This window comes from Uloborus diversus, chromosome 2 (assembly GCF_026930045.1).
Source record: "Uloborus diversus isolate 005 chromosome 2, Udiv.v.3.1, whole genome shotgun sequence".
NCBI lineage: Eukaryota > Metazoa > Arthropoda > Arachnida > Araneae > Uloboridae > Uloborus > Uloborus diversus.
In genome coordinates this window covers 171,294,589-171,317,983 of record NC_072732.1, presented here as the reverse complement: position 1 = coordinate 171,317,983, position 23,395 = coordinate 171,294,589, and the positions used below count along the sequence as shown (strand labels likewise).

The 23,395-nt window shown below is 31.1% G+C and overlaps 1 protein-coding gene across 1 annotated transcript in view; it reads left to right on the top strand.

Annotated features, from left to right (window-relative positions):
- LOC129216147 (TATA-binding protein-associated factor 172-like) overlaps window positions 1-23,395 on the top strand; it is an 84,515-nt gene that overhangs the window by 43,165 nt on the left and 17,955 nt on the right. The window contains exons 17-31 of the mRNA XM_054850304.1: window positions 4,347-4,495; window positions 5,875-6,055; window positions 7,300-7,469; window positions 9,999-10,092; window positions 11,474-11,550; window positions 12,859-12,976; window positions 14,204-14,437; window positions 14,538-14,630; window positions 14,716-14,866; window positions 16,360-16,460; window positions 18,328-18,529; window positions 18,704-18,852; window positions 19,873-20,025; window positions 20,679-20,816; window positions 22,959-23,110. Of these exons, the coding sequence (XP_054706279.1) occupies window positions 4,347-4,495; window positions 5,875-6,055; window positions 7,300-7,469; window positions 9,999-10,092; window positions 11,474-11,550; window positions 12,859-12,976; window positions 14,204-14,437; window positions 14,538-14,630; window positions 14,716-14,866; window positions 16,360-16,460; window positions 18,328-18,529; window positions 18,704-18,852; window positions 19,873-20,025; window positions 20,679-20,816; window positions 22,959-23,110 (2,162 nt within the window). The remainder of the gene's footprint in view (window positions 1-4,346; window positions 4,496-5,874; window positions 6,056-7,299; window positions 7,470-9,998; window positions 10,093-11,473; window positions 11,551-12,858; window positions 12,977-14,203; window positions 14,438-14,537; window positions 14,631-14,715; window positions 14,867-16,359; window positions 16,461-18,327; window positions 18,530-18,703; window positions 18,853-19,872; window positions 20,026-20,678; window positions 20,817-22,958; window positions 23,111-23,395) is intronic.

Here is a 23,395-nt window from a genome sequence, read left to right as displayed (position 1 = left end):
AAATCCATAAACTCTGTCTGCAAAGAGTTTTCCAGTTCATCCACATCTTCAAAACTAAATGGGCCTAAAATCCAGTCAAGAATTTTTAAGTTGATCAAATCTACAAACCTTGATTTCATGTTCTTTATTAACTGATCAAGGTGATCAATAAAAATGAAAATTTTTTCTTCAGGAAGTTAATCATCCACGAGTAAACTTTTTTTAGAGTCGGGAACAGGATAAATTCTTTAAGGCCAATATCTGCCTTGTGGATTTCGAATTTGGCAATGAATGCTGAAATTATGCTTTTGGCCTTGATGAGGATCATCTTGTTTCCTTGAAGCTTAATGTTAACTTCGTTCATTTTTTCAAAAATATCTGTGAGATACGCAACTTGCAATTTGCGCTGTTGCAAATCCTCACTTAAAGCAGGATCATGCAAGTCGAGACACTGAGCTACAGAGTCGAATAATTCAAAGAAACGGCGCAAACAGTTTCCTTTGGAAAGCATTCTCACAGACGTATGTAAAAGCAAGCGTTCGAATTTTTCATCATTTTCATAGCAAAGCTCTCGAAACAGGCGATCATTGAGAGAATTAGCTTTGATCTTGTTAATACCAGTAATGACTAATTGTAAGGTTTCATCTAAAACACCACTCAAATTTTTTGCAGCCAAGCGTTAATCACTTCTGGCACTTCTTTTTTAAAGTGTGCAAGAAATCTAATATGATGACCCGCCATGGCAAGGGCACAATCCGCTGCGCAGGCAATTACATTTCTCAATGGAATTTTTTGTCTTCAAAATAATCCTTCACCACTTTGAAAATCGACGATCCCTTTGTATGTATCAATAATCAAAGTGCTGGCGAAAAACATTTCCTCAGTTATCTCTTTCAGCTCATTAATAAACCTCACATAAGCTAGTAAAATAGCTCTGATATCTGTCACAGTTGATTCATCAATCTGTAGTGCAAATTTACTTTGTTTCAAGACATTTATGAATGCACTCTATGTCAGCAGCCATTTGATTTATTCTCCTGGAAACTGTGTGAAACTACACCCTGGAAACTCAGGGGGAGAGATTGACTTATCTTTTTACTGGAGCCCAAGCAAAATTCAAACTATTTTTTTGGTAGCCGGTAGAATAAGAGATTCGCCAATCGTATGAGGCTTACACATTTTGCTATCAAAAGAGACACTTCGTAAGAAGCAAGAAGCCCTTTGTCAAGAACTGTTGCTTGTCTTCTATATTTAATTCACCCACCTTTGGCCGTTTATCCCCTTTTGTTTTGAGGTCTTGAAAATAACTAAGAGGTTTATTTACTTTGTCACCATGTACTCTTGACAAATGCTCTTTCATTTGCGAGGGCTTCATCGCTTCATTGCTAGAAAATGTTTTTTCGCACAAAAGACAATGCGGAAACTGACATGACAAAACCAAATTTTAAATACTCTATTGAATACTGCCGGCACTTCTTTTTCGAATTCATATTGAACTTTCACACTACGAAACATGCGCAATTAAACAGAAATTCACTAAATTAAATCAAACAATAGAAACTACGTAAGGAGGTTTATGCGCTGATTGCAAGATTCTGAATGACAACTGATAAGTAAATGCAAAAATCCATTCCTACACATATCCATCCGCTTTTCAGGCGTTAAATGTATGCTGGCGCCAACGGTCAGACAGTGCTTACAAGATTTTTTTCTTCCTCGTGAAAACGGCAATAAAAAAAAAAGATATTATTTTTCACTTTTGAGATTTTTTTAATCTGAACAAATTTGATTGAGCTGTAAATCATACATTCCTAATTTTCTGGGAATGACTTTCTTTGATTTGACTTGCCATAAATTTGTTCGGTATTACACAACATATGTATTCTGAAAGATATTTCTGAATTGTGTACCGATTTGTTTTAAAAAATATAGTTTTTGAAAGGTCAAGAATTTCCCATTACCAAGTATCCGAATACCGGTCGCTCCCCTATCGCCCCCAGGTTGGGAATCACTGCTCTAGGGGGTCGAAAGCCCTTTACAATAATGTTTGGACTGTCCAAAACTGATTTAGGACGGGTGGTTTTTACCGTCCAAAACTGTCTAAAAGTGTACGAAGCTGTCTTAAACTGTCCAAAACTATATTAAAGTTAAAGGGGTGTAATCTAATCAATTGGTATTCACTGCAATATTCATGATGCATAAATAAAGATATTAATGAGGTTTAATTAATGAGTATTTAATAATATTTTTCTTCAAATCGTTCATTTAAAAACATTTTACTTTAAAAAAAATGCCAATAACTATTACATAAAAACTTCTTTATTTAACAGTTGGTAGAGTTATGAAAGGAAATTCACAACACTACCAAGACAACTAACTTCAGTTCCATTCATAACGTAAAGGAATGTTATTAAATGTACAATATTTAGGTGCGAAAAAAAACTAAATTTTTTAAATGGTTTTTGCAAATAAGTTTTACATGATGTTTTAACAAAAATTATTTTTTAAATCTTAGATTAAAGAACTAGAAATTGATGATTAAACACTTATATTATAAAACTTGTGCTATTCTTTTTTTAGTTCATATTTTTAATATAATACAGTTTGTAACTACAAAAAAATGTAATTTATTGCATTTAAGTCAATTATTGCACTATATTTTGAACACTTTCTTTTGCACACATGCATAAATGTCAAAAAATTTGGTTTATGCTAAAAAAAACTCCTGCATACAAATTGAAATTTTTAATGAAGAATTTAATTTCTACTTAACTAGATTAAAATCAGCTGCATAAATAAGTTGCATATATATTTATACCTGAATGTTCACATTGAATAAATATCCATTAAATAGTCAACGAAATAATTTTAACATTTTTTGTTCTGTTTTTGATATTTTCTCACAAAATATAGTTTCTCAAAAAATAGTTTTGGACATTTTCGGACACAAGGATTTTGAACAGGATGGTAAAGCCTTACCAATCCTGCTTTCATTTGCACACGTGCATAAACATAGGGAAATTTTGTTTTTGTTACTAATCAAAAATAAATAAACTTATGCATGCAAATTGAAATTTTTTTATCAAGAATTCAACTTCTATGCAACTAGATTAAAATCGGCTGCTAAGTAAGTTAAATGTTCTCATTGAATAAATGATCCATGTAAAACATTACTTTGATACATTTTATTCTGTTTTTTGATGTTTTCTCACCCAATACTATTTTTCTAAAAATATAGTTTTGGACACTTTCGGACAGTTTTGGACACTAGGGTTTTGGACAGGGCGGTAAAAACCAGGGTTTTTACCATGGTTTTTACCGTAGTGTCCAAAACCTTGCCAACCCTGCTTTACAAGACTGGGATTTTCAAGCTATTGCTTAGCTCTGACCGCCAAGGAATAAAGCAACGTTCCGTATTTATGGCCTCTACAGCTAATTTCAAATTTTTACACCCAGTTGTTTGTTTTAGCTTTGAGTTTTAGAGACATAACTATTGTACAGTGAAATCCTGTTACAACAAATTTCGAATTACCAGAACTTTTAGTTGTAACGAGGTTTTAATAGTAATGAAATTCAAGCAACGTAATGGAAAACAAATCAGGACTGAAAATTTCTTTCGTTAAATCGGATATTTCGTTGTAATGGGGTTTCACTCTATAGATTTCTGATAATATTGCTGTTTTTGCTCTGATTACTTAGTATTGTAAGGGGGTTACAACCATTAACTAAAATAACTGATACAATTTATTTTTTAATGATTCATTCTTTTTAAGTGATTTTGTGGATATTAGCTACGACCTGACTTGGAAAATCATGAATAATGTTCAATCAATTTTTACAAGAATTTAAATGAAATTTGACTTAAAGAAAATAAAATTCCCTATAAAATGAAACCAGAACGAAGTTTCTAGAATGAATAGTTTTGGTTTTACAGATGAAAAACTACGATTTTTTGCTAAAAATTGCTATTTTTTTAAACTTTAGCCTCTTTGCGCGCGTGTTAATATCATCGAAATGACTTGAAGCTTTGCAAATCAAATTTTCCAATCTGTTGGCACATTTTAGGGGGGTGCCGCAAAAGATTAATTGAAAAAAGTTTCCTTGTGACCACCCTAGTGTATATATATATATATATATATATATATATATAAATATATAAACACATTAAAATATCAAAACTGTCCTCAGATTTTTTTTTTGTTGTTGTGACCTGTTTTTTTTTTTTTTTTTTCAAATTCAATATGTATTCAAAAAGGCTTTTTTCCATTTAAATTTAACCATTTTGTAAGCAATCAAATTCAAATCAATTAATATCTAGTGAGTAATGTTTTAACAATATGTTTAAATTTTGTCTTTCTTTTATTTAGGAAAAAACAGGCAACCGTTCTCGGAATGTAGGTCTTTCTGGCTGCCTTAAAATTCAAGAGTTTTACTATATTGGAGGAAATGAGTCAATTAATGAAAATAGCAAAGAACGTGAAAAGAATGTTATGAGAGCAAAATTAACAGCAGCAAAGTAAGATTTTTTTTTTCACAAATTAATCTTTATTGAGCAAACTTTCTTTCATATTTATATTTTATTAGCATTGCTTAGTACATGCAATGTTTTGGTGCACAAACACTTTTAAATTAAAGCATATATCAATTCTTTACTTTTATTAATACCTTTTAACTTATGCTGCTTTTTCCATTTAATAAATAGATAAGACTTGTTTTTAGTTTCAATAATTGTTTCTAGAGCATTTAAATCTCATCATTTCCAGAAATAGATAAGAATGACAACAGTTTTATTTGTGTGTGTCCCTTTGAGATGATACTATTTTGTTGTTATGAATATTGATAATTTCAAAAATAATAACTTAATAATGGTAGAAGGAAAATGAGTGGTATTAGTTAAAATTTCTTTTTGCAGTTTTAAAATCCCTTCAATGTTACCTGTTTGTGAAGTTTTGTTTCTTTTTGGGCATAACATGGAAACCCATGCAGCAACTCTTAAATTTAAGGATTTCTTTAGAAGGTTTCATGCATTTTGATCTTTCAATTTGTTTTTCATAAGATTCTCTTAATTTATAAGTTTTTCATAAAATCTTAGAATGATTTCCATGCACTGCAGTAGTCTGTAATCCATCATCCCTTTTATTCCATAATGTATCAAAAGAATATTTAAAAAAAAAAGCTATATGCTTAGTGTAATGTCTAACAAATAGTAGAAAGTGGTAGCTTTAATTAATAAAAAGCCAAATCAATATAAACCAACATTCAGCAGTGGCGTGATGTTGACGAATATCACTCAAGAGTAGCACACAATTGTAAATGATTGTATGGGAAGAAAACAGTGGAAACAGATGTTTGGCAATGTAACAAATTATTATTGAAAAATGGAGTGTGAAAAAGGGAATATGAAATTGTGAATAATATAATTAGCATGTGTTAATACGTACCTTGTGTTACCACAAATAAAAAATTTGAAACAAATTAGTACTGAAAATCCCATAGAATGTCTGAAAGGAACGATTATAACCACTTACAACAACTTGATTTGTTTTCATTTTGCATGTATGTGTATGCTAGCATTGTTGGTGTTTTAAATATTGATGTAGCACTATTGGGAATATATAGCGCTAGGTAAAAAAATATTTTAATTAAAAGAAAAAATATTTCATGTTGTACTCATAAATTATTTTTACTATGAATTGTTTGGTGTATGCTTTTAGAGATTTACACAATCAATTCTGCTATTTGTACTGTTTCATTGAATGGCAAGTTGTTAAATTCGTTACTCATTTCAAACTTAAATTGATTTTTCCACTTAATCATAATGCTGATAGCAACAACTGAAACGTAATTGTCTTAGAAAATGACTATATATATATTTATTTATAAATTGCATTTCAGATTTATTGGTCTGCTCATATCATACTTAACCAAACCAGTTCCTGAAATAGTGTATCCGGAAGACTCGGAAACTCCTTTGAAAGCTTTTGTAAAACTCGTTGGTTTTCATTTAAATTACAAATCTGCTTTGCAGAGGTTAGCAATATCCCTTGTTTTGAGTGAATGGGCTGCTAGTGAAGAGGTTAGTGTTGCTTCATTTACCTTTTTATATATTTTTAATGTCCAATATTCTTTTAATGCTCATATCTATAAAAAAATACTTGCTTAAAAAAATTATAATTTGTTTCTAAAATAAAATATTTAATTAAAAAAATTGAAAAACAAATAAAATTAAATAATAAATAAATAAAAATCAAGCTTTGATCTTTCTTGATTCTTCAGTAGTTTTACATCATTATTGTTGCATGTTTGAAGCTTCTTTTATTTTGAAAAATCATTTTACAACTAAAACTCTTTTTCAGTGTTTTTAGTGATTGAAAAATTATTGTGTATCACATCAGATTTTTCTGAGAAAAAATAATAAATTTGTTATCATGTAAATTCTTACCTAAATAAAAAAATTTGTATGATTTATTGGAATCCAAAAAATATTTCCAGGACTTCTAGATTTATAAATGTCTGTCCTTGGTAGTAAAGTAACTAAGTTAAAACTGTGTAATTATTTCATATCTACCACTAGTCATTGTTGCATTAATTGTTTTTTAGTTATAATAGTAGCTGTGCTAGTTACATTTCACTTTAATTTGAATTTTCATAAACATTTGTCCAAAACATAGATAAGATATTTTCAATTTAATTTTCACAAAACACATATTTATATACTCTTGTGAAAAATTGATGTTTTTTTCTGGGAAAATTGCATCCTATGAGTTATGGAAAGTTACGAGCAGAAGTCATGGAAAGTCGGGGAAAGTCATTGATTTCAAAACTTGAAATGTAGCACATACCCTGGAGCTAGTTACATTTCACCATAATTTGAATTTTTAGAATCATATGTTTAAAACATAGATCAGTTGGTTGTAATTTAATTTTCACAAAACAGTATTCTGATATTCTTGTGAAAAATTAAGGTTTTTTTCTGGTAAAATTGCATCCCATGAGTCATGGAAAGTTACGAGCAGAAGTCGCAGATTTCAAAACTCAAAATGCAGCAGATACCCTGTATATACTGTAGACAAAATTTTCATAAATTATTTAACCATGTAAAAAAAAAATTGTGTGCTTAATATTCAGTTAATTTGACCCAAACAGTTTATTTGCTTGTTTTGCAGCAGAAAAATACTTCCACATTATAAAATTTGCTTTCAAATTTTCCTTTTTTTTTTTTTTTTTTTTGTTCTTTCTGTGTTAATGAATTATAAAACTGCTACTTTCAGTGCATTACTTTTTATTTATTATCTTGTCTCATCTTTTTTTCTCCCCCAGAATAACGTGTGCCCTTCCGAAATCAAAGAAAAGTGCCTTGAATGCTTAAATGAAACAGTGTACTTCGATGAAATTGCAGTTGCTTTTACAAGATTACAACAAGAGTTTAAAGATTTTGTATCAATTTTGAAACATTATTCTGTGCCAGTAGATGCAGCTTATCAGTCAGGGTAACTATTAAGTAGATCTAGATCCACCAGTGAAGTGAATTATTATTGTTTCTTTCTACAGGAGTCTCCAATCTTTTGAAAGCCTTTAAATGGTTCTTACATTCTGGTGTTTTTTAATGTAGATCATTAAAGCCTTTAATCCGATGGAGGTCCATTTTTTTTTTTAAATCTGCTATCATGAACATTTAATGTACATATGTTTCAAATGAAAGGGCAGTATAAATTACTTGTCAAGTATGATAGCTGAAAAAGTTAACTAATTTTCTTTGTTGCAATCTTTTACTGTTTGTTATTGAATATCTTGAAAATATCTATTTCATTTTCCCTATTGGTGTTTGTGTAGCAGAAGGGTTATTGAACTGTATCCTAAAGTCAAAAGGTGTATCTCGCAAAATAATAGTTTGGAAGCGAAATACTTTTTTCTACTGATCAGAGTTGTAGGTAGTTTGTAGTTAGCTTTGTCCTTTTATTTCATTGTAAATGTTGTCTATGATCATGTGCTGTAGTTAAGCCAAAAATGGTATTACTCTTTTCTTTCTGATTTTTTTTTTTTTTTTTTTTTTTTTTTTTTTGTCTTCTGTCATGATTAAAATTTTGATCATTCTGAATATTATGTTTTGTTGCCAATTCTAATTTATGTAACTACAGTTGCATAAATCTCTAAGTCAACCTCAAATGACCTACCAGTTAGAAATCATCAAAGATGAGAAAGGAAATTCTGTGGCCTAATTGTATTGAGGTGGTCAAAATGAAATGTGCCTTTTTAGTCAAAAAAGGCATTATATAATCAGAATTTGCAGTATGCCTTTTCAGAGGTTTTTGTTTTTTTCAGATCTGCAGCTTTAAAATTCTGTTTTTCTCCTTAAAGCTAATATTTTGCTGTATACAATATAACTTCGATTTACCAATATCCTCAATTTCGTGATACATTTCACTGGTCCGGATTTAGCTGCTTTGAATGTCCATGCTCCTAGATTTAATGAAATCCTGAATTTAACGATAATTTTTTCCAGTCCCTTGACAATCCTGAAACTGGGGTTATACTATATTTGTAGTAAACTTCACTTAAACACTTTTTGCCTTTGAGTACTCCCCCCCCCCTTTTTTTTTCCCACTGTCACTCCCCAACTAGGTTTGAAGTTACTATGAATGTTAACCATCATTGGCCCCCATTTTTTTTGTTTTGTTTTTGTTCACAAAATGTTCTACTTATGCAATGAATTATTTTTAAAGTACACCTAAGCAGAGCTTTCAGCTGCTAGATGTTTCGGAAGCATCACAGATATTCTGAGAAAATTAAGTAAGCAAACAGTTATTGAAATGCTGGATAATTGGTTTAACTATTAAAATTAGCAGTCAACTTGATTTTCATTCACATGATTCTTTTAATAAGATGTGTGATGAAAAGTGCACAAAAGTGATAATAAAAAAAATAGTGACTGGGTGTAGTAACATCATGATCATTAAAATCAAATTTTTAGGTGCAAATTAGGACTTGTGACAGCTAATTTTTGTCTGCTGCCTAGGCGATTTTATTTTCTGGGAGTAAAAAATTGGTACAATAGGTACAAAGTTGTTTGGCAGCATTTAAATAATATTTACCACAAATTTTTGCATTTCGGCCACTTTCCAGTGCCCCCCTTCCCCGCCCTCAATTCTGCATTAATGAAGGTTCGGGTTTTGCAAAATTTTCCTTAAATGTGCACCGCGAAATTATCGGCAGCTTTAGTGCATTGACAGGTAATTAAAAATTTTGATGTCTCTTAATTTGCCTTTTCTCACTGTTACTAGGACCATCCAACAGTGGAATAAATGCAAAAACGGTGTTGAAAATTTTTTATTGATGAACAAAAAATTAAATTTAGGTAATACTTGTTTTCCTGAAACTAATTCAGTGAAATATTATATTTCCACTCATGATAGGAAAAATACATTAACCATATTGTTTATTTGTAGTTGGATATTTTGAATTTCCACGAACTCTTTCTATGTTACGAGTAGAGCATTTTAGAAAAAAAAAAGTGCCACATATCACTAAAACATGAAAAATGCATCTGTCTTTTTTGTATTGATACTATGTATATAATATATAACATCAGTGTCATTGGACACTGATAATCCAAAATTGTCTCTTTATAAGTCATTTTCGGTTTGTCGTAAATATCCCTTTTTCAATTATTAATTTTGTTCCGATTTCTCTTTTTTCTTGGTTTCTAATGTGTGTATCATAATGGAAAAATTGTGGATTAATAATCTGTTTCAATATCGGCTTCTCACATTGTTTACAGGCTTTTTTAATAAACTTGGGAAAATTTGGGTTAGAAAATATGTAGCCATTTCAGAACTTTGAGGATGATTATTTACTAGGATTTTAAAGTAAATGAAAAAGAGTTGATTAAATATGAATTCAGTTTATGAGTATTTTTAAAATATCTTTTTACTGAAAGATTCTCATCAATATGATCATGGTATTTACTTTTCTACTATGTGTCATTGTAATTCTAATATTGTTTTTTTCATTCTTTCTAGGGCAGTCTATACCTTTGAGCAAATTGTGCAGTTAGCTTCTGTTGGATTTCCATCTTCTGTATCTGTTGTGAAATTGAAACCTAAAGTTATTGAGGCACGTGACTTAGTTACAAAATTTGACGTATTTATTAGATTGGTGCAAAACTAAATGACGAATTTTTAATAGTAACTTTACAGCATTGTATTGAATATGAATGTTTTAAGAACAAGCTTCTGTTACTTATATCCTTCTGTTATTGCGACTGATTGTTTGCTCTTCAATAGATGCAAAGGTATCTTGACCTCCGTTAGAATGTCCAAACTTAAACAACTGTTCATTCCAATATGCCAGCAGTTCCCCCCCCCCCTGCGACCCCCTTTCTAACACCGAAAGAAGTTGGTGAACCCCTGTTGTACTGGGTAATAAATAACAAGCAAAAAAAAAAAAAAAAAAACTGCTTGCACACATACACATTGAATAAAATTTGGAAGATTTTTTCTAGTTTGATGCTGTTCCATAGTTTATAACAAGAACGAAAACATGATTGCAAAACATAGAATTATAAATATTGTTATGAAATAAAATGATCACTAACAAATGAATGCAAAGCAAATTCACCAAAAAATAAACTCTGATTATTCTGAGTTGAGCTTCAATCAACTTTGATATTTGTTTGATATTTAAATGAGGAGAGATTGGGATTCTTCTGTGATATTTGAGTAAGGAGATCCACTAAGAATATTTTTTGAAAATTGGTATCTACTTTAAGAAATGACACTGATTTCTGCTGTTTATTTCCTATGTATTTAGCCTTGAAAGATTTCTTTTAAAATTATGTATAATTTCTATATAGTATTGTAACATAAAATTTAAAAAAGAAAAAGAAACTACCATTATTTATTATTTTGTTAGTATCTCTTTATTTAATGTCTGGTATAGAAGTGTGCTAAAATGTCATTTGTCATGGTATTTTATGAGTTTCTCACACTAATATCCATTTACATGTCACACACAATTAACCTTGCCATTCAATCTTGCCTGCTGCACTAAATATCCTTACTAAAAGTTTATTTTGAAAAAACCTTTCAGCTCTAACTATTTTATCTCCCATTCAAAATTCCTTCCAGTAGTTGTTTTTTTTTTTCATAGTAGTTTTTATTGATGTCTAAGCAATGTAGTTGTTTCCATCAAACATTTCCTTTGAATTCTATCAAATCAATTGTTAGGAAAACCATCAGGATCATTTTCCTCCGAGAGCTCATAGTTTAAAGTAGTAGCAGATCCTAGTTGAAATACCTAAATGACTTAAAAAATATCTATTGAAATGTTCCTTTTTTTCATCTTATATCTAACTGGTGATTGAATTTATAAGACATGGTGACACTCCTGATTCCCTTTATGTAAATATGATGCATCTCACACCTTTGCATATGCCCTGTTCTCCCTTGTGTTCCAAATAATAATGCATTGCAATTTTTTTTTCTTTATTGTGTAGACTCTCGAAGAGAGAAGAAAATCTTTGTTGAAAACTGTTACCCAGACAAGCCATGATCAGGCAGCTCTTAATGTAATGTATGTAAATATGTTCTTTCTTAACACAGTAAAATATCAAGAATTTCTTTAATTTATCTTTTCAATTGAATAAGGAAATTAATTAGTGTGAAGTCAGAAAAATATTTTTTAAAACAAAATTAATTTCACTGTAAGATTCTTTTTTTAGAAAAAAGTTACATATATAAGAGCCATATTTAAAAGTTCATATTATCCAGTTCAGTGTGTATTTTATTATTATTTTTTAAACTAATGTTTTATGTGGAATGATCTTTACAACCACAGCATATCCCAACCTGAGTAAGTAAAAGCCGACTCAGGTTAAGCAATCAACTACAAATACGTTAAAGTGGAGATCCGGAATTAAATTTTCTTGCATTCTTATATAATCTGACTTTTACTGTAATTATAAGCTTTAATTAATAGCCCGACAATATGAATCTGTCTGAATGTGTCAGTATATTTATTTCTTTAGTGGTCAGTTTAGGGTTAAACTAAAATATCCAAATTTTAAGCGTTTGGGAAACATTTTCAGAAGTTTTGCTGCGCATGAAAGTTGAATCTTCTAATCTTGAACACCAATTTTTGTGTTAAATTACTTCACTTGAAACAAGTAGAAATGGTAATTATTTCAATAAAATGATACAAGTGGTAAAAACACTTCAAGCCAATCATTCAACGAGTTTATGTTCACTGTCTCCCCGTCAGGCTATGTCTGAATTGTAGAGAGGGTGCAGCCATCTGTTGAGGCCAAAGTTGGAATCCTCCTCTTTTGGGGAGCCCCCTCTTACCTTAAACCCTGACTTACTACTGAAATCAGGCTAGGAGTCTCCCAAAAGGCATTGACAACAAAATGCAGAAGCTTTATTGGTCTGGGTGATCTGTCATGGAACCCCTGAAATGACTTTCTCTTTATTTCTGCTACAATTGTGAAATCCTCTAATTTACAGGTTCTTTTTGATTTTAAATTGTTACTTTTGTTGTGTAGTCAATTGTTTATTGTAATTACTTTTCCTATTCTTGCCTGCTTCTTACATGTATTAATATCTTTCTGAATAAAGCCATGTGTAACAACTCAAAATGCAGAAGTGTACTAGTCTTTTGGTTGCAGGATTTGGGGATCCACACTGTAAAGAATTTATCTATTTCTCTCAAGATTAATTAGAAATATATTATCGAATTGTATTAGATCATATGCTTAAAACTTGTTATATGCACATCAAAACTTATTGCGTGAATGACTAATCTTCATAAAATTTCAATGTCTTAAAGACTCATAAGCTTCTAAATTAATGCCAAAAATCATCAAAAATATAAATTTATTCGTAGGGTACAATCTGCTATTGCTGGTGCTTTGGTCTCTTTGAAATATCTACCAGAAAAGTTAAACCCTATTATAAGGCCATTGATGGATTCCATTAAACGTGAAGAAAATGAGCTTTTACAGGTATGTTATTTTTTTGCCATTATTTATCTCTTTATCTTCAAAAATAACTGTTTTTAAACTTTTTAATAGATGATAGTTTTCTAAGATGCTGTTAAATTATATGATGTTTAGTGAACAAATATGCACTTGTTGAGGGAAAAAAAAAATTGGAAACATAACACACATATACAAGGAATTGACTGTATCCATGAAATTTTTTGTGGCTATTTAATGTATCAATGCATACAAATGGTTATAATTTCTAAATAAAACAGTATCCCAGCTGTTCAAGGTGTCGTAATTCTCAACAAAAGAACAAAATCATGTTGTTTTTCGCATTGTTTCCAGGCATGGATACCATAGATCTTATGCTCCACAGAAGTTTGTAAACATTATAACCCTAATTTAAAGTCTCCAGCAAAATGTGACAAAATGCAAGAGAAAAAAAAAACCTTCCCTGACTAGAAAGAGGTACCACAAAACTGTATTGCTTGTTGTTTCATAAAGTAGATTTCCATTAATATTGGATGAAAATTCTGATTGAGCAAATAATACAGTGGATGTTGAGTTTTGAATAATGAGTTTTATTCTGAAAAATTCAAGTATTAAAACATCTTATCTCGAGAAATTTTAGAAATATCAGACTTGGTAGTCCCATCAGACCGCAAAAATGAAGATATGGAAGTTTAATTCAGAGCTGGACAGTTACCCTGGATGTTCCAGTGGAAAGACTGAATGACTTTAAAAGCCTTTTAAGCTGGTATGATTCACAGAAAGAGCAATTAGAAAACCCCTCGGTGATTGAAAGCACTTTTTCCGAGGTTTGAAAAAAGTAGGGGCAGGGACAAATTACCAATACTTAACCTAGCTAATTTATTAGAATTTTGTCAGATTATATGTAAAATTAATTTTATAAAATAAATGTGTTGTAGAACATTTATTTTACTGTGATACTCTAGGTTTATTCAAATTAATTTTCACTATTTAATGATAATTTGATCGACCTCTGTGTAACATTTTCCTACTTATTGTGTCTTTTCTCGTCAGTTCCGTGAGAAATCTAAAATCAGTGTTTTCTTGCATTAGTTTGTTAGGTGGGATTTTTTTTTTTTTTTTTGCAGGAGAAAAGGTGAAATTGTCTGTGCAGGGCATTGGACTGAAGTCCACCTAATTCCAATTTTTGTGCAAATACTTTTTCGGGAAACAGCACAGTAATATACTTGTTGGTAATTTTTTCTTCTTTTGCAGGTAGCTTCAGCACACCATTTAGTGAATTTGATGGAACTCTGCATAAGTCGAAATAATTGTCCAAATTTGAAAATAATTAAGAATCTTGTTAATTTTTTATGTTTTGATGTGATAAACATGAATTTTATAAATGAAATCTCACCTAATGTACAGAATAATAACGTTCATGGAGATGCTTCAAACAATCACTGTAAAAGCAGAGATGAAATATTAACTCTATCAAACATGCAAAAGGTATACCTGGTTCTTACTAGCTTCAATTATAAATATTATTATATTTAATATTGAACTGAGGCGTATAGGAATAGTTTCAATTTCTTATACCATTTTTCAGTCAGCTGAAAGGGCATTTCTTCGAAGAAGTAATTCCATAGCTTTAAAGAAAGGCATTGTAAATGCGCAGTGTGATGAAACAGTCAATGATGAGGTATATATTTTTAGATTCTTTTGTCCCAATATTTTGCAAAATGGCAAATTTGACTGCTATAATTTTTTTTTTTTTTCAATTTCAGATTCAAAGGTATAATGAGCTTCAAGCACAAGGAGCTACTTATGTGTTAACTTTTGCTGCTCAGCATTTTGGCTCATTGTTGCCAGAAAAACTTCCAAAACTCTGGGAATCTATATTTCAGCCGCTAAGGAGCTATGTGAAAGCAGACTGTGGTACCAGAAATTTTAATTTTTTATTTTAATGAATTGCTCAGTACACTTCAATCTTTAAAAAAAAAATTGCTAGTGCATTTGACCCCATGTTAAGTATTTATTTTTCTTTTTTTAAGTCATTGTTTTACATGAGTATTGTACTAATGTAATTTTTTGTTCATGTGTACAAATTTTTCTTTTAATCATCTACCCTGGAATTAGTGTAAAAATTCTAGTTTTTTGTTTTGTTCTAAACAAAAAGATGGATTTTAATAGTATTGTTGGTCTTATATTTTAACCATTTCTAAAATACAAATGTCCTTGCTAGGTTCAGATTTAAATACAGTAAAAGCTCTTCTAGTTGTCTCTCAATGAGCTGGAAAGCTCAAATAACCGGAACTTCTGCTGATTTCCTTTTATTTTCCACTTTTACCAGAAATGGGGGGGACAATTTTCCTGCCAATAAGCTGTTTATCTCTTTAAAAGGAAAGAAAAAACAGGGGCCTACCTGAAAGAAATAAAGAGGAAAATCATTAAGCAAAATATTTGTTGACTTAATTACTTGTAGAACATTATATGATTCCAGTAAATTTGATGTAAAGAATATGGTAGAAAATATTTACCTTATACGTTTTAGCAACTCATTCATTGGCCATTTTGTTTGAATTCCTAAAATTGAGATCTTTTAAATGGTTGTATTGAGCTAAATGTCTAGCTCCATTTTGAAAGAGCATTGTTCCAAAAATATCAAAAAGTTGGATCATGGCCCCACTAAATTTCGACTTATGCTTAAGAGTCTTGACAATTTTTGACTTTCTGTGTTAAAGCGATGCAGCTCATGCATCCACCAATCAATGTCAATGTTTCAAAGTTTGTTTATTTTTAATTGGACGTCGCCCATTCTGACTGCAAGCGACGCCACCCCCCTGCATCCACCAATCAATGGCAAAGTAATGGAAACAGGGGTGCCTTGTAGTGCCCTCTTTGTTGCCATGGGTTTCAGCGATTGCCACGGCCTATAAGAATTAAGTGGGGCCATGGTTGGATATAAACATTTTGAAAAAGCATGAACAGAATTTAAGAAATTTTTTAGATCCGAAATGTAAAAGCTTTGTGTACTTCTATGAAAATGTTCTGTTCATTCAATCCCAGTATTTATGCTTAGGCTTTTTTTCACATTTGGATTTTTTGTGGGAAATATAATTATTTTTCTTTCGAATTTAAATTTTATCAAAATTTATATTATTTGAATTAAATTATATTCTTATTTATAAAATATAAAGCATGTGAAATTGCAATTGGGTTTGTTCTGTGTGTTATGCAATTTTTTTTTTTTTTTTACATGTTTGCTCTTTAAAAAAAATTAATAACATTTTTTAAAAATTAAAACTTAATCCCGTTAAAAAGTTTTTTTAAAAATGAAAAATAAAAGGAAATGTGAATGTAATTTGCTTATTTTACTTATCATTATAACATATCTAAATTTACATTATTTCATGTATTCATTTTTGTAGATATTCTTTTTGCTTCCGAGATTAATTTGCATGAACTTTTATCCAGTCTTCAAGTTTTAAAAGTTATATGTTCTCATCTTCACAAAAATTTACATTCAGAGGTAATTGTTATTTTTTGACTTATACTTTTTCTTATAAAGTTGTACACTTATTGATAAACTTTTTTTTTTGTTAGACCAAAAAATATTACTTGCTGCTACAAGAATTGTCAATTAGATGTATACTGTAAAACTACACTGGTGTGCAAAAATTAAGGACGAAGTCGAAAAATTAGCATATTAGCTGAACGAAGAGGCAGAGCGGACAGAAAGACCAATCAGGAGATTAAGGTGATGTACGGTAGCACATGCGCAGATATGCAGGCAGACGTAATGGGGGAGTGTCTGAGTAGTATAAAGCATGTTGTCGGTGTAGGATCAGTATTTCTGGCAAAGAGATTGCACACCGTATAGCAGTTAAAATCACACCGAGTTGCTGCCTCAGCAAGAAATAGCAAATAATCAATCTATTAGACGACATCTGGATGCTTTTACCCAAGGTCGAATCATTGGGAAGTTGGAGGAAGGCCACAGTGTAACAAGTGTGGCTGCAGAGTTCGGAATTGCTCACAGCATCGTTTCACCACTTTGGAGACAATTTCAAACTACAGGAACAGCTATCCATCCGGGGGTTTAGTAGTGGTCATCCACGAGAAACCACACCCGCAGATGACCAGTATATTGTCTTACAGGCCAGAAGAAACAGGCGGCAAACAGCGGGAGAAATCGCTAGACACACGACACAGGCGACCGGAAGACCGATATCGCGTTTTACCGTGGCCAGAAGACTGCACGGTGGTGGTCTGTTTGCACGACGCCCTATACGGTGTGTACCTCTAACGCCTGCTCATCAGAGAAGGCGTTCTCTGTGGTGCCGGGAACACCGGAATTGGAGAGACAATGAATGGGGACGAGTACTCTTTACAGATGAGAGCAGATTCAGTCTGAGTAGCGATTCTCATCGCATACTCGTCTGGAGAGAGCGGGGAAGCCGCAATCCCTCGAACATCATTGAAAGGGACAGGTATGGAGGTCGCGGTGTTCTCATTTGGGAGGCATCATGCTTGGTAGTCGTACAGACCTTCACATCTTCGACGCAGGTTCAGTCAACGGGACCTGTTATTGTAACAAGATTCTTCTTCCATATGTGCGTCTTTTTAGAGGCGCTATGGGTTCGCAGTTCCTTTTCATGGACGACAATGCACCATGTCATCACACAGTAGCTGGCGAACAGCTCTTAGAAAGTGAGGATATTGAACGTATGGATTGACCGGCACGATCTCCGGATCTCAATCCCATCGAGCATGTATGGGATTTTCTATGCAGACGCTTGGCAGCTCGTACCTTACCACCAGTAACGATTCGGAAGCTTCGATTGGCGCTGCAAGACGAATGGGCAGCAATGCCTCAACAACTCATTGACACCCTCATTCTCAGCATGGGCAGACGTGAAACCTGCCTAGCAGATGGGGGAGATCATATCCCCTACTAAAGACCAGAAGTTTCTTGCTGGACACCCATCACAGGGATGTTTCGGCCTTCAGTCGCATTGCGCTCCATGCTACTTTTTCAATAAAGCTTCTTTTTATCCCTCTGATTTCTCTTTTAGTAAGTGTTGCTTACATTACACATGTCCTTACATATTGGGGATCTTACGGTATTAAATGTGTTGATTTGGAAAGCTTTTGTACAAAGTTATATTGAAAAAACAGTCTCGTCCTTAATTTTTGCACACCAGTGTATGCAATCTGTGACATTTTTCGTTTATAGATTTTCAATTTTACATAAAAATTGACCATATTACTAACATTATTTATTATTGACAATATTACTAACATTTATAATTTTATTGTATTGTTGTGAATGAATTGCATTCTTTTGTTTATAAGGTTATGACTTGTCATTTACATTCAAATTGTTTATTTTGCAGCTTAAAAACATCATACCTCTCATCTGCTCATGCTTAGAACATACTTTACCAATTGTGCGCCATAAAGCAGCTGGATGTCTTGGGAGCTTGAGTAAGGTTATGGCAGTAGAAATTATGAACATTATTTTGGATAAAGTAATATCAAAATTAGGTGCAACTGATAATGATGTTCAAAGGCAAGGTGCTGTTGAAGCAATTGCATGTATCCTTTTTGTTTCAATTTGAAAAGCAAACTGATTATGAATCTCACTTTAATTCCGACACATTACCTTTTTATGTCTTTAAATGAGAAAGTATTGATGTTTTTGATTTTTATATTGTAGATTTATTTTTTCTGTGATATGAACTTCATCCTATTTTTCCTTAATGGCATTAGGTATCATTGATGAGTTGGGATTAGACATAGTTCCTTACATTATATTTCTCATTGTTCCAATGCTAGGAAGAATGAGTGATCAAAATGACAAAGTTAGGCTACTAGCTACTCATTGCTTTGCATCTTTAATTAAATTGATGCCTCTTGAAGTAAGTACATACATACAATTACATATTTCCCTTTAAAAATGAAGTTTTTAAATTAAAATTCTCAGCTTTATACAATTTTCAACATTTTTCATGTTTTCCTATTTCAGTTTAAAATATTATTTCAGTCTCTCTTTTCTATGTGATTATTTAACTTATTTTTACCATTTGCTGCTGTTGATTGTTCTGTCAGTCAATTTTAAATTTATTGCTTCTAACCTTGTTTTCCCATGTGGCTTTTGTTTTCATTCCTGGCTTAAAAACATATTTTTTCACTGATTGACAATTTTCTCATTGCAAACAAAACTCTTGAGCTCAAATGCTGTAAACATAATTTTGTTGCTCAAAATGCTGTCATACGTCCTATTTGATTTTATGGAAGTGTATACTCATTTGCGTCTGGAGTGGTGCATGGTTCATTCACTGCTGTGAAACTTTCATTATTAAAAAAATCTTTTAAGCTCTTTCAATCAATTGAATTTTGTACTACTTCCTCCAAAACTCCTTTCTGTTGGTTTCTGTGTGTTAGGCAAATAAGTTTTTCAGTTTTCGGCAAATAAGTTTTCCAGTTCAATTTTAAATAGCTGTTTGTAACTTTTCATAGTCTCGCCAAAGTGGGAGATTTATAGCCAAAAACTGCAGAGCAAAAAAATCTATATCTGATTTACTCATTTTCAAATTTGCCATTTTTTGTCTAACCCAAAAGTGCAAGTGTTTCAGGTATAAACTTCAGGAAAACATTAAAACATTACTGTGTAAAGAGCTGAAAATTCACTATTACAGCTACAGTAAAGCTCTCTAGTTGAATCTATCATGGATTTTCCTCATTGATTAAAAACTTCTTTTTTTGAGCATCCACTCTAAATTTATCCAAATGGTGACTATTAGAATTATTCTCTTCATTCATTCAATTCACTTTGAGTTGAGGCAAAATATCTTACTTTCTACACACTAAACACATATTTTTCAACACTACTTAACCTAGATACTCTTTTCTGTGCTATAATTAAACTCATTTTTTAGGGTGGTGTAAAATCACCTGAAAATCTTGACCCCAGCCTGTTGAGTAAAAAAGAGAAAGAAAGACTTTTTTTGGAACAACTAATGAATCCCAAAAAAGTTGAACCGTACAAGGTTCCTGTCCCTGTAAAAGCTGAACTTCGATCATATCAACAGGTAAGTTTTAAAAAAATGTTCTTAACAATCTTTTGTTTAAAATTAGTTTTCACTATTTATTTGTTTATTTTATTGCTTTGCACTTTTTAATTCTTAAGGACCAAAAAATAAAGCTTAAAAAATGTTTTGTAGTCAAGGATGATTTATTAGAAACAAATCATTTCTGAATTAGCAACATTAACCCATGTGAAACGGTTTTCAGTTTGGAGATTTGAATTTTAATGAAAATATCCAGTTGTCTACAAGCTGCAACAACTTAATTGAAGCAAATTCATACTTGTAGCGTATAAACTTGTAAAAAGTTAAACAGAAAAATAAAATTCTGTTGAGTTCAGAGATGCATCCCATTTTTTCACTAAATTTTTGTTTAATATATTGAGCATAGATTAATTTTTAAGGCTTATTTCTCGTTTTCAATTTGTAATACTCTTGTAAAATCTGACTGACTTCATATAATTACTTTTTTTTTTCTGTCATAGCTAAACATTTTTGATTTCTATTTCACGAAATATTATGTTTCTGTCTTGTAAGCAATATTATGAAGCATTATAACTATTTTATATTTTGCTTAAAATCTTATATTTGTTTATGTTTGTTACTAGTTTTTATGCTAGTATCCATTTTGTTATATGTGCCATTTTCATTTGTTTTAGGAAGGAGTTAACTGGCTTGCTTTTCTGAATAAATACAAATTACATGGCATTCTGTGTGATGATATGGGTCTTGGAAAAACTCTTCAATCAATTTGTATTTTAGCTGGTGATCATTATTTAAGAGATCAATTATTTAAAGTAAGTTTTTCCTTGAAAATATAACTGTTTACTCCCCCTCTTGTTGTTGTTGATATTTGATTTATTTCTTCAATGACTTTCATGAGATTCTCCTTTCTACCAATTCTGTTTTCAAAAATATCTGAACCATCTCTTTTTTTCTATTAACCCTTTCCACTTGATTTTGTTTTGCTCTTCACCTGTGATTCTCAACCTTTTCACTACTGACGACCACTTGGTACCGTTCTAAATCCTGCCCGAACCACATATGATGGAAATGTTATTTTTATTACAATTATATTAAGGTGAAGTGAGATAATCAAAAAAAAATTTTTTTTTGATAAATTTAATTAGAACTATAAAAACGATTTAGATTGAGTTTTTCACTAGCTGTTCACGAACCACAGCTTGAGAAACATTGCTCTGTACTGCCACTGCACTGGTTTTATTTTGACTGTAAAGTGACCTTGATGACATATAATGGATTTTCTTTTTCCACTTGATTTTGTCTTAAATTATTTACTTGAAGATTGCCATGTCGATAGACATCGGAATATTTCAGTACAAAAAAAAAAAAAAAAGGTATTGAGCGAATTAGAACAAATTAAAGCTAGTATCGGGCAACGCCAAGCATGCAGGTAATTTGCGCTACAGTAAACGCTTATTAACCTGCACCCTATTAAACTGGAAAACCATTTAGATTTATATACTATATAAATACAATGGGAGTAGCACAGTTATGTATTTTTGTAGCACATATTTTGTATTTGTAATGTAGTTTTTTAATTTTTTCTTATGCAGCTTTATATTTCATTCTCTTGAACTAAAAATAGAATTTTTTATCGCAAGGTGGTGCAGTTTTTGCTAAGTTTTTATCACATGTTAATAAATAATATCACTGATAATAAATGACTTAAACTTATCATTATACTTCTTAGCTTTTCCTGTTAAAAAAATGTATATACATGTAGTGGAAAACATTTAACACCAAACTGAGGGGACTAAAATTTTCTTTTCATGTTAGAAGTATTTCATGCTGAAAAATTTGTGTTAAACTACACAGTATACTATGTCATTTCATGCTAACAAATTTCTCATGTAGTGTTTTTGTGTTAAACGTATTTCACTGTATATGATTTTTCAAAATACGAGAAGAAAAAAAAAATTATTATGAGTATTCAAGTTTATGCTTATAACAATTTCATTTTTTTTTTTTTTTTTTGCTATCTTGTTTGTTCATTTCCATATAAATTTATAACATCAACTAAACATTTACCTAACTTACTTACATACTCAACAACAAAAAATGGGGACAAGTTAATAAAATTTATCCAATTTCATTTCACATGTTCTAATTTACATCTCTTTATTCTAACAAGAATACTTAAAACATATTACCAGAACTTGTATTTGCATCTAATAATCTGAATCAGGGATCAACAAGCCTTGGTGTGAAATTTTTATTCTGGTATACTCTGAAAAAGAACATTTATTGGTTGACTACATTGAGATTGTTAAAGAAACGCACATAATTTTCATTATTTTTTGTGTTCTGTAAATAATTGTCATGTGTAGAACCTTAAGAGGGGGAAAAAAAGGTGGAGTGCCATTGATCAAGAAAACGATTTTTTCAGTAAATTAACTATTCAATTTCATCTGACTGTATAAAATGCTGCATTACAATATTCAAATTAAAAAAGTTTTGCATATTTGGCATCTATCCTCCTCATCAATCTTTGTGTTTTAAGCAGAGTTTAATTTCTATAAGAAATGTGGGAGCTTTATCATCCTCAAAACGTATTTGCATAGATAAATGCTATGAATTCTCTCATATATTAAATTTCACATAAAATTCAAAGGAAGTACTAAAGCGGAGCTCCCACGAAAATTAAGCCCTGGTATTAAGTATTGGGTAAATGGGAAGGAATATGTAAGAAAAGGGAATATTTAAAAATTCATATAGATCTTTAAGTCATATAATGAATTGAATTACTATAAAATACACTAAAAATTGCTGATAAAAGTAGTTATTCCATCAGGAAATGACAAATTCAATTCAAATTAAAAGGTGTTTCAGAAATGCATTTGTTGGATAATAATTACAATTCATGTTTTTCATGATGTTGTTGTATAAAGAAATCTTTTTCCTTTTTCATTTTCTAGGAAACAAAATCTGCAGATTGTAAGCCTCTTCCATCTTTGGTCGTTTGTCCACCCACTCTAACAGGGCATTGGATATATGAAGTTGAAAAATTTGTTTCCTTGAAATATTTAAACCCTATACATTATACCGGCCCACCTGCTGAAAGACAAAGGTACTTTACTAAATAATTTTTGACCTTTGATTTAAAAATATTACATCTGTGTATGCCTCTGGATTAGTTCCAGAGTCCTCTCTCTCTCTTTTATTGCCATTTCTAGATTTAAAAAACAAAAAACAAAAAAAGATAGAGGTAATTTTACAAATTTTCAAGTCATGGTATAAACATATTTTCAGCAGGTACGCTAAATAACTCCCCTCTTGACAAGCATATACAATTAGATTTAGCTCAAAAAAGGACCATTTGTTAAATGAAGTCAGTGACATTATCAAGGAAATT